At 44.4% G+C, this 12,002-nt stretch overlaps 1 protein-coding gene across 1 annotated transcript in view; it reads left to right on the top strand.

The window, feature by feature from the left end:
* Positions 1 to 1,494: 1,494 nt before the first annotated feature.
* Positions 1,495 to 12,002, top strand: part of RPTOR (regulatory associated protein of MTOR complex 1) — a 346,921-nt gene continuing 336,413 nt past the window's right edge. The window contains exon 1 of the mRNA XM_079133423.1: positions 1,495 to 2,473. Coding sequence (XP_078989549.1) covers positions 2,312 to 2,473 — 162 coding nt within the window. The 5' untranslated portion in view covers positions 1,495 to 2,311. The remainder of the gene's footprint in view (positions 2,474 to 12,002) is intronic.

Below are 12,002 nucleotides of genomic sequence, written 5' to 3'. Positions count from 1 at the left end.
CAGGAATACAGGAGTTGCTTCTCTTTAGCTGTGGCTTCCTGCAAGTGTAGCTGGGGGGAGAGCTACCTGCAGCCAAGGTTGAGTGGAGAGCCCTTGCTGCACTGGCACCTGCTGCAGGGTGACAAGGCACTGGCAGGTGTTATTTTGATGCCTTTGGTGAGAACAGGGTCTTGCTGGGACCCTGCAGTCCTGTGGCCTCTGCTCTGACTGGGCTGCTATTCTCTTTGCCAACAGAAAGCAGGGGAGAGAGGGTTAAGCCCCCTGTGATGTTTTGGTGCATTGCCCTGAGTTTCAGTGGGAGAATCTGGCTCTGTGGGATGCATAACCAAATGAATATTTGAAATGGTAATTACTGCGAGAACTTTCATTAACCACTTGCTATGTGCTGGAATTGCAGCATTCGCTCTCATGTTGAAAGGGGCACAGCAGAATTTTGACAGGGCCTGCCACATTCCGGGAACCAGAATGTGTCCAACCCTGGGAAACCACCCTGAGCAATGGTCTCTGCTAACACCTGCCTAAGGCTTCAAATGAAGCAGGTCGCTTGCATGGTGGCCATAGAACCCATCAGTGTGACACTGGCCTCAAACTCAGTATACAGTATGCACCTTCACCAGTTAGTTTTATCCTTCAGCACAGGTAGTATTATTCACATTTTGTAGTTTAGGAAACTGAGACTGAGCTAGTTAAGGGACTGGCCAAGGTCACAGAGTTGGAAAGTAATACAGCCAACCCTCCAATCCTGGCTCAGCTGGTACCAAAGCCTGCAGAGAGGAGATGGGACTCTGCTCCACTCAGGTCCATCCTGTGGCTATATGTGTATCTCCCTAGACATCCTGGTGATCCGAGGTAGGCACTGCTTGCTACATTTGGCTTTACATTCCTGGATGCACTAACACCATCCTCCACATAAGGTAAATGAGCGAAGCTGACTGAATTGAAACAGAGCAATGAAGTTCCACAAGAGACTTGCCTCCATGCACGCCAATCTACAGCTTCAATCGTTCACACGGAAAGCTGTATAAAAATAAGAATAAGCTGCTTAGAAAATAAGATGGATTAAACAAACAAAAAAAATTGTATCCTATAACAATTTTTTCACTTGGTTTTCTATGGAAAAATTAAAAGAAAGTCTGATCGACACTGTGGAGGGTACTGTATGCCAAAAACAATCTTTTATGATGTTACCAATGGTTGTTTCTGAGGCTTTTGCTGCCTTTTCAAAACCTGGAAAACGCAAGGTGGTCGATTTCTTTAATTTAAAGCGTGTAGCTCCATCTGTAATAATAAAAGTCTTTTTTAAAGAAGTAACTCAACCGACATAGTTTCACTCGTACGGCTGACTGTCGCAGCTCGCATCTGCAGAAGAAACGGCGGTGAACCAGCGAAAGCCGCACCGCGGTAACCGGGGTAACCGGGCGGGAACGCGGGACGCTCGCCGGCGTTCTGGGAAGCGCGGCGCGAACGCTCCAAGAAGCGTGGCCCGCCGGCCACGCCGTAGATCGCGGTGCACGCCGGGCCTTGGCAATATGGCGTCCTCCTTGATGTGCTGATGAGAGGAGTTTCACTGTAGCTCCAAGCCAGAGGGCAAAACTCCCCTAGCGCAGCAAGCCCTGGTTGCCCGTTTTCTCCGTGGGTCGGTGTCGCCCGCTTCTCGGGACTCGCCCTCCGGTAGGAGAGAGCCAGGGGCCGAAGGCCAGCGCCAGCCAGGTCGCGCGGACCCGGGGCTGAGGAGCCGGCCGCGGGCGAGCACGATGGGCCGGTCCTGGCTCCGGCCGCAGCAGCTCCGGCGAGTGCGGGACCCGCAGGGCTGAGACCGCTCGCACGAGAGTCGAGGCGCGCCGAGCCTGTTCTCCTCGGGCGGAGACCTCGGTCGGGTCAGCGCAGTCGGGGAACCGGCACCAAGGGCGGGCGGCCTGCCGGTCCCCGTCCTCGGGTCTGCCAGGCGTTGGAGGCCGAGAGCGGGGTCATCGCGAGGCCTGAAGTCTCTCGGCCCTTGACAGCTGGGCTCGCAGCCCCTCCGGGAGCAGAGAGCCTCGGACGAGCCCGCGCGGCCTGGGACCCCGGCGTGCGTGCGTCTGTGCTGCCCAGTTTCCCACCGGCTCTTCCCCCACTCCGACTTCCCGCGCAGAGTTAGAGAAAGGGTCCCGGACTTTTTGCTGATTAAGGATCTCCGTAAACTCTCCACCCATTTCTTTTCCGATTCCCCGTCTCTGTATCTTATTTCGGTAATCCTGGTACACACTAGTTTTTAAGGCTGGAGGTTCTCGAGCGCTTGCTGCCAAGGACTCCCCCGCCCCCTCCCCCCCTGATGGAGTCCGAAATGCTGCAGTCGCCCCTTCTGGGACTTGGGGAGGAAGACGAGGCCGATCTTACAGATTGGAACTTGCCTCTGGCTTTTATGAAAAAGAGGCACTGCGAGAAAATCGAAGGCTCCAAATCCTTAGCTCAGAGCTGGAGGATGAAGGATCGGGTAAGTGGATTCCCACGGCGCCCCTTGGACTTGGTAGTTTTTCCAGGGAAGAAAGTTCAGACCTAGAAGAGTGTCACTGAGAAAGTGCCGACATTATTTCCCACCACGTGTTGCAAATCAACTAAAAAGCAAAAACTATTTCTGACTCCGATTTTTGGTTGAAAATGGAAAAGTCTATTTTTTGGTTAGCTGTTATTCACTGGGTTGAAACGAAATGTTAATTGAGACAATAAAAATTAAGCAAATTAAAAAAATACAGCTTTCAAGTATTACATGTTCTTTGATATACTTATTGCTCTCAACACTTAGAGGCAAAACAACTTGGGAAATAATTTTCGTACTCATGGTTAGGTTAGTTTTTTGTGTGTGTGTTCAGGTGGGGTGAAGTGCAGAAGTCTGGTATAGTTAGGCCAGAAAACAAGATTACAGGAAAATGTTCAGCTGGTAACAAATTAATGCAAACTTCGTTTAAAGTTGCAGTGAGCTTCATCCTAGTCTTCTAAACAAATCTACTCCCTGTATGTGGTTTCTTGTTGTTGTAACTTCAGTGGAAATTAGGGATCCTGGGGTATGGTGGGTTGGAATTTGAGTTCAGGTCTTAGGGGTTCTTCTGGTGTTGGAATGTGAACAGTGACTACAAGCAGGTGGTAGGAATAGCCAATCTTGTTGAATCTGCCTTTCATCAACCTTCATATATTCCTTGGTCTCCAAAGCAAAAGGGTGATAATATATCTCACTTATATACACTTACGATTTGTCTTTTTATGATTTGTTTTCTCCTGGTTTGCTTTTATTTGTGTGAACATTTCAGTGGTTTAAAAGGAGAAGCTAGTTTAAAATGTGTGGCTTGCTCTAGGCTTATGTATATATTTATAGAGAATGTTTTTTTTTTTTTTAAGTACATGATGTTGATGGTAATTCTAGCCAGCCGGTCACTCTTAACCAGTGCTTTATTTGTTGTTTTGGCTTATCTTTAAAAGGTTAGGAGAATTTGTTTCATCCAAAAGCAGCTTAAAGAATAAAATTGGTCATTGTGAAATGTAAAAGTCCTTCTTATGGACATCTCTAGTACTAATCATATAGTTAAAAACCTTTGTGGTTGCTATGCATGTATGAAAAGAAATGTATTTTAAAGCAACTCTTTGATTTTTTTTCCATTCAATTCGAAGAGCTTATTTATGTTGTTCTTTTGAAATGTGGTTCCTTTTGCTATGCTAAACCTATGCTCAAACTTTTTTCAAAACTGATTAATGGGTATTTTTGATCTTTCAGTTTAAACATTAATTTATAAATCGTCAACATCCCTTAAGAAGCTCTTATTAAGAAAAATAAAGATTCTGTGAATCTTAGTAACTACCCAGATTGCTATTTGGAAAAGAGCAGGTGAGAAAGTTTGCTGTCTCTGATCTTTGCAACGTAGCAGAAAATCAGCAGCTAACATTTTTAACTGAGAGTTTGGTGTCTTAAAGAGTTCGTGTAGTCTCTTTCCTCAGGTAGACTATGAGAAGAACTTTTCAGCATGCTCTACTAGGACAAAGATTGCAAATCCAAATGATACTAAGAGTTTGCAGATAGCATGAATGAATGAAACAGGCCAGATTTAGGAATAATGGCACAGATTCAAAGGTAAATGACTGCAGATGTCTGACCTAGTATTTGATCAATTTTTGGAAAGTGGGAACATTGCAGCTCTGGAGCTTATGTGCCATAGCTAAAGGGGCAGCTGGGCCTTGGTTATCACCCCACCCTCCTTTTGTCCAGTTTTGCAATCTTGGTACTAATTCAGATATTATAAAACAAAAGCAGTTGCACACTATAGGCAGAACACACCCTCTTTGTGGGGCAGTTTTTGGCCAGTGGGTTACCCATGTGTGATTTCTGCTTTTTCATTGCAATGACTGGAGCAGGTCTGACTCTGGCCATTGTGATCAGCCTGGCCTCTTGGTGAACCTGTGCTGGGGCTCCTGCAACCTGGTAGGGCAAGGCCTTGTAAAGCAGCATCTGTGTGCCTGCTTGTGCTGTATGAGTAGCCACACATACCACTTCCTGGTGACTGTTCACTGCCCTGTGTGTGAGCTCAGTTTATGCTTCTTCCTGAGAATGATATGCGATTCCATATAGTTTTTATATATGTGTTACTGATTACATACTGATGTCCTGGTTAGTGTCCTTGTTACAGATTCCTAAAGTTGATAGCTTCCCCAAGTTGACTGACAATCCCAAGAGATTTTCCTGCCCCTCAGCATCTGCCAACCTTCCAGCTAAGGCACATGCTCATTCTTAACTAGGATTACTTGTCTTTGTTTTTAGATACCTCTATTATCACATTTTAATTACTAAGTTACCATTAGTTTGATATTGTTATTGTCCAATTCATTTGTTTTTTGGTTAATTCTGTGTATACTGAATGATGTATACACGTATCAATAGTGCTTTTGGCTTGTAATTTATAAATAACTGGACATATGTAAATTACAGTTCAAAATGAATCATTTGTAGACTTATAGCTAAATAGATACATAAATATATGTATCTTCCCCATTTGTGTTTTGCTACAATAATTTATAGTTATTACAGCTTGTTTTTCCATTGGAAAGTGGGCAAGTGGGGATAACTGGTTTCGGATGGATCTTCTGCCTGGAAGATGTGGGGTGGAATTGGAGGCCTGAAAGCTATCACTCTGAAATAAACCATTGTTGCACTCTGTTTGCATGTGCGTGGGACTGTTGATAAACATTACATGCATGTTAGGCCATTCATAGACGTGTACATGTGGGTGGGATCACTGGCAGGTGTGTTCTGTCTTCATGTGTCTAGGCTCAGATGCATTGCTTTGTAGCTGTCCTGTGAGCAGGCTTGGAGGAGATAGAGGAGACAAATTAAAGTAACACGTGGGCAATCTAGGGGCAGGCCGAGTTGTACTGCATCGCCCTTCCTTGGTCCCTCGCTGAGTCCTCTCCTTAGCTGCTCTGGGAGGCTCTATTGTGCTCCCCTGGGACTGTTGTCCACATGGTCTTTGTTGCTGAATCTGAAGGTCCCTTCTCTGTCCTAACCTTCTTGACCTCTTGACAGCTTTCCACACAGTTGACCACTCTATCCCTCTTGGAGTTCTTTGCTCACTTGCCTCAGTGTCTTTCTGAGACTCTAAATTCCTCCTCAGAGTCCTTGTTGTATGTTAACTAATGGGGAGTGCTGGGGACTTGGCCAGTTCTGATGAGTGGCCTTACCAGGGCCATGATTTTAATGCCGTCTCCCTGCCCATGATGCTCTGACCCCATCTTCAGCTCTAACCTCCGTTTTTGCCTTAGTTTCCCCTTATAACATGCCACAACTGCCACCCACTCAGTTATTCAAACTGTAAATCTAGAGTTTATCATTATGTCTATGGTTCAATGCTTGGTGCATAGTAGGGATGCAACAAAATCATACTGAAGGATCCAGGCATGGAGGCCACACTGTAATCCCATTAATTTATCATTTCTCCATCACCCCAATCATTTTCATCTGTAGAACTTATTAACTTTATCTCCAAAGCAAATCTTACATTAGACAGCTTCATTTTGTCTCCCTACCGTGGTCCCAGCCCAAGTTCCACCGTCTTGTCTGGGTGACTGTAGTTGCATCCTGATTCTTGCACTGCACCTAGTGGTCAAGGGCTCTTCTAAAGGTGTACATCAGATTCTGTTATTTCCTTCCTGGTGTTATCCTGGCTTCCTAAGAGTTTGGGGCAGAATGCACATTTTTCTCCCTGACTCACAAAGCCTTCATGTCTGGTGCCTGTCTGCCTTTTCTGTTTCCTGGATAGTGACACCTGGGATTCTCTTCCCTCTGATCTTTGTACACCTGACTCCTCCTCCATGGTTGCCCCATCTGAAGCAGCTACCCAGACACTCATGGCCATTTGTGATCACTATTTCTCTTGACATCCTCCATACTTCCTACTCTTTACTAGTCTATGGTACAGTGCTTGGTGCATAATAGGGATGCAACAAAATCATACTGAAGGATCCAGGCATGGTGGCCGCACCTGTAATCCCAATGACTCAAAAGATGGAGGCAAGAGGATTGCTAGTTTGAGACTACCCTGGCAACTCAGTAAATTTTTGTCTCAAAATTAAACAATAAAAAGAACTGAGGATGTGGTCAGTGATAGAGTCCTTACCAACATGTGTGAGGCCCTGGGTTCAATTCCCAGTACTACCAAAAAAAAAATGTACAGTTGGAAAAGTGAACAGTATACAAAGGTTAGTTACTTAGGGATCATGATCTCTGTTACTGATGAGGAAACTAAGGCTTTATATGACTTGCCTAAAGTCACTAGGTTATATGAGAGAAAGCAGAACTTGAGAAACAAAGCCTAGTTGAAAAAAAGCAAAACAGAAAATGGTTATAATGTTTCAGCTAAAAAGTGGAGATGTCATGGGGTCTTAAACAAGATATATTGGGAGAATAGTTTTGGTGGTGATGGCGATATGGAAGTAAATGGGAGACCAGTGTTAAGCAGACTGGGAACGATGCTGGAGGTGAAGCTTAGCCCAGTGTGCTTGCAGTGTGCTCCCTGTGTGCCTAGGGTTCCTGGGGTCAGGACTGTCTCATGGTAATAGAAGACATTATTGGTCTTTTACACCCCGCTGATTCTGGCATCAATGGTGCAGAAGTGACAGTAAAACTGTGGCATCTTAGCATGAATCCTGTCTTCTTTGCCATGCACTTATGTTGAAGAAAAGTCTAGTTTCATGTGAGAATGTCAATGATAAAACAGTGAAAATAATTAAATCTCAACTCTGGAGCCCATGACCTTTTAATACTTGGCATGAGGACCTTTCTGCTGCATGTGAGTCCTGTGGCTATTTGGAGGAGGGGCTGAGGCTGCAGGCCTGGCCAGCTGCTGCTTCCCTGGACACTATGTGCTCCAAGGGAGGGCTGATAGGCCTGTTGTAGACATCAGGCTTGACAGTTGGCAGGTACATGCTCAAATGTGAACCAAGTGAACTGTCACTTTAAGGAAAACAACTGGCAATATTTGTTGCCAATGAGAAGAATTTGAGCTTTGAAATGAAAATTAGAGTTTTGGAAACTTGTATCTCTTCCTGTGAGCCCCACAGCTCCCTGATACTAAAAGACTCTTCTGATGAGAACACGGTGATATTAATGCATATGATTTTTTGACTGCTGTATAATGAAATATGTCCACATTTGAAAACATCTGCATAATTCTGTAAATCAGTATTTCCAAATGACCAATCCATAATAATACAAAATCATTCATAGGCAAGTAATCCATTCAAAGACCAGTGGATTTTAGTATTCACTGATATGTTTACATATTGATGTATGTTCTGTTTTATGTCCTATTCAGATGAATTGCAACAAAAGTTTAAGAAACTCCTACTTAGTGTTGATAAAACTCAAAGGAGAATGCTCTCAGGTGTTTGGACATTCTGATACTCTTGCCCTTTCTAACCACGTGTCATTGAGGTCAGATTTTCTTCCTATACTTTAACCAAAATAGCATATCATAACAAATTGAAGTGGAAGCAAATGTTAGAATCTAGCTGACTTTTCTGTAGTTACATAGTAAAAAGATTTGAAAGAATGTAGCAGTGCCACTTGTCTCACTAGCAAAAAAAAAAAAAAAAAAAAAAAAAAAAAAAAATATATATATATATATATATATAGTGGTGCTACTGATTGAATCTATAACCTTGTGTGTGCTAGGCAAGTGTTCTATTGCTGAGCCATATCCCCAGCCCACTGTAGCAATTTCTGAAGATTTTTTTTATAGAAATATTGTTTGATATATAATGAGTTTATAAAGTTACTCTTAAATGGAAAATGATGATAAATATTAACTCATGGAAAAAGGTCTTTGGGGTCTCCAGGAATCTTTAAGAATGTAAAGGGGCTGCTGGCAGAAGTTTGAGAGTTGTGAACATGGTTAAAAGAGTGGGCATCAGACATAAACCAAGGAGATGAGATGTTTGGGTAAAATGTCAGACGGTGACTCAAACTGACCTTTGCTTGGAGCCCAAAAGACCTAATCACTTGCACTCTTTCCATTCTCTCTTTGCTTATGAAACTGTTGGGAGCGCCAGACTTGGAGCTGGGAGAGCCAGTGTCTTGGAGAGGCATTGCCTGCCATGTGGCCTTACAGTGCAGTGCAGGCAGGGCCTCCAATGGCTCCAGACTTCCAGGGTGTCCAGATGGGACACCACTGCTTGCTACCCAGTTGGATCTTTGTGTGGGGGAGAATCAACCCAGTCTGGTGAGGAGGCAGACAGAAGTCTTCACTTCACTTGCAGCATGCTGTGCCCAGGAGGACAGAGATGAGCCAGCAGCTAATTATAGTACACTGATACACACATTGGTTATGGTGTCTGCAGGGAAAATGACGCTATTACCAGGAGCACCTTGGTTTTATGTTAAGTAGGAAATCATCTGAGATGTACTTTTGTAAAATACAAAACTTTCACACTGACCAGCAGTGAACTCAGCAGCCAGGGACTTAGTGTGCTGGCGGATGGGGAGCTGCTTCTGGGTGTAAGCTGGGGGATGCCAAATGTGGTTTTTGTTCTCACGCGCTCTGGGTAGAGTGGAGGCTTAGGGGAGAGGTGACCCCAAGTGGAGAGGGAGCTGTGGTATTCCAGGTTAGAGACCACGATCTGAAAAGAGGCAGCCACAGTGAGGCCGGAGGACGGGACATGGATTCTGCAGACTTGGAGAAGGTAGAATCACTAGAGTCTGGCCAGAATGTGGGGATTACAGAGTGGGCAGAACTTGGGAACAAGGAGTTGACCACATCTGGTGGTCTTGTTGCTCTCTCCACTGAACTTGAAACATGAACTTTCCTTACCTTGTGAGTCTCAGGAGTGAAAGAAAACCATCCACCTAGATTAAAAAAAAACCTGCTTTACAAAAATGTGCCATGTTCCATTTTGAGCAACGTGCTGTGGAAGAGGCCTGAAATGGATATGAATGCTTCCTCCTCATTATCGCCCTGTAGGATGCTAAAGCTAGAGTCTTAACAAGGTGACGTGTGGATTGCATGTGGGTAGTGTCTTCAGGTTGCCAACTCTCCCCTTTTCTCCAGACACACCAGAAATGCGCTTGGGTCATCTACCGTACTTTTTCAGCAGAGTGAAGTTTGAGCCTTTTTCTTTTAATTAAATACATAGAAAATGCCATTCCTGGTAAATTATTGGCATTATGCATTGATGTCATAACATGTTCTTAAACCCTGAAGTTGTCAGGCACTGGAAGGTGTGACTGCAGAGAATTTTCATGCCTTTAGAGGCAGAACAGGAAACAGCTGGCGGGGAGACAGTCATTGATAACAGGTTTTAATTTTACCCAGACATCATACTTTGTTCAGATGATTTTTGTCTCAACTAGTACCATTTTGTATTTTTAAATTTTGGTGTAATTTTAAATTTATAGAAAATTTGTCAGATAGCATAATGAATTTCCTTATGCTCTTAATGCAGATTGGTTGTTTATCTCTTACCTCACTTGATGTATGATTCCCTATTTTTGTATGTGAAAACATTTTTTCCCTGAATCATTGAAGAGCTGGTTGGAGACGTTGTCTCTTTTTACTCCTAAATACAGTTGTCTTCTAAGAACAGGGCATTGTCTTATGCAACCCCAGTGTAGTTGTAAAAACCAGGACATTTGTCATTGGTATTTAATACTATTAATAACGGTAGTTCACATTAAAATGTTGCTGTTTGTCCCAATAATGTCCCTTTATTAGCAATTCTGTCCCTGTTGCCTCTTCCAGGCTTAGTCATAGAGTATAAAATCGTTTTTTTTTTTTTTTTTTTTTTTTTTTGGTGGTGCTGGGGATTGAACCCAGGGCCTTGTGCTTGACAGGTAAGCATTCTGTGAACTGAGCGATATCCCCAGCCCAGTATGGAATCTTTTAAATCCAATGTAGCCTACTTGAATATGCAGTTTTCAGCCTTTCTTACAATTCATTGACCTTAGTCTTCCCTGCTGCGGCCAGTGTGCTGTTGTAGCTGTTTTTCTGTGTGCAGTTCAGTGTCATTGGATGCATTCGTGTTGCTGTGTGTAGTGAGTTGCTTTCTGTCCTGAGATAATCCAGTCCGCAATCAGGTGACTTCGGGCTTGTAGGCCTGTGGCAAGGCAGCACACCATGGCTGGAGCCCTCGGAGAAGCAAAGCTGCTCCACCAGAACGGCTGGGCAGTGAAAGGAAGGAGTGGGGCCCCAGTGTCCCTGTTGAGGGCATGCCCCAGTAACTGGAAGAACTCCCATTAAGCCGCCTCCACAAGTGTATCACTTCTCAATAGCACCAAGAGGGGATAAGCACTGGTTTTGGGGGGACACTTAGGATCCAAAGTATATCACTGTGTTTAGCATTTCTGGGACTTTCCACCTACAATTAATTCCAGCCTCTCATTCCATCTTCTCTTGTCCTCAGTCCCACCGCTATGCCCTGCTTTTCTTTTCCTTTCCTTTCCCGATGTGGTCTCCCTGTACTGCTCAGACCGGTCTTTGACTTGTGTGCTTCAGTGATCCTCTTGTGATAGCCCCCAAGTAGCTGGGACTACAGGCATGGGCCACTGCAACTGACTTCACTGCTGTACTTCCTGTCTCATTAATTTAGACCTGGACATTTCTAAAGAGTATATTTGTAGAATGTCCCCAATTTAAGTTTGTCCACATCTCTTTATCTTAAGATTGAGGTTTCACATTTTGGGTAGCAGTGTGCCTTTTTCAGAGCATTGTACCAGAAAACATGATGTTGTGGGTCTCAGTATCCTCACCTTTGGTCTTTGATTCGTTCCTGTCCTTGCTAACTTCTCTTGGTGCCCTTTCACCATGCCAGTGTTGAGCACTTGCTTACTCTGCACAGCTGGAGGTTCCGGGCTCATCTTGTGCATTCCCTGTGCAGGCCTGGAATCTGGCAGCCATCGTCTGGGTGCTGGGTTTGTGTTTTGCTCCTGGCAGAGCATGCTGTTGGCAGAACCTCAGCAGAAGAAGTCACATGGAGAGGTCTGTGTTTGTGGCATCGGTTGCACGCTGGGAACCTTGAGCACAGAGGTGGCTCCAGAGCAGTCTTCCCACAGGGCGTGCTGGCTCTTCCCCTTTCATGCTTGCTGTCTTGCCCTTACCCATCAGCGAGAAGCTGCTCCCTGATCCTCATCTGCTCACTTGCTCAAGCCTGGTGTGCACAGAAGTCTGCATGCCTCTTGGGAAATCAATGAAGGAGCTGATATTTATTTGCATTGGTGTTTAAGGTAAACTATATGTACAAAGAAATGCACAAACCTGTGCTGTTAGTTTATACTGTTAAGAATGAGGATCAGGTTTTGTCAGTGTTTTGTGGGAAGATCACTTTTTAAAAAATATACATATTTTTAGTTGTGGGTAAACCTTTATTTTTATTTTTATATAGTGCTGAGATTCGAACCCAGTGCTTCACACATGCTAGGCAAGTGCTCTACCACTGAGCCCTAGCCCCAAGATCACTGTTTTTGTGAACACCATAGGATCATTTACATATAG

Source organism: Sciurus vulgaris, assembly GCF_902686455.1.
Source record: "Sciurus vulgaris genome assembly, chromosome: 3".
Classification (NCBI taxonomy): Eukaryota; Metazoa; Chordata; class Mammalia; order Rodentia; family Sciuridae; genus Sciurus; species Sciurus vulgaris.
This window is presented reverse-complemented; position numbering and strand designations above follow the sequence as displayed.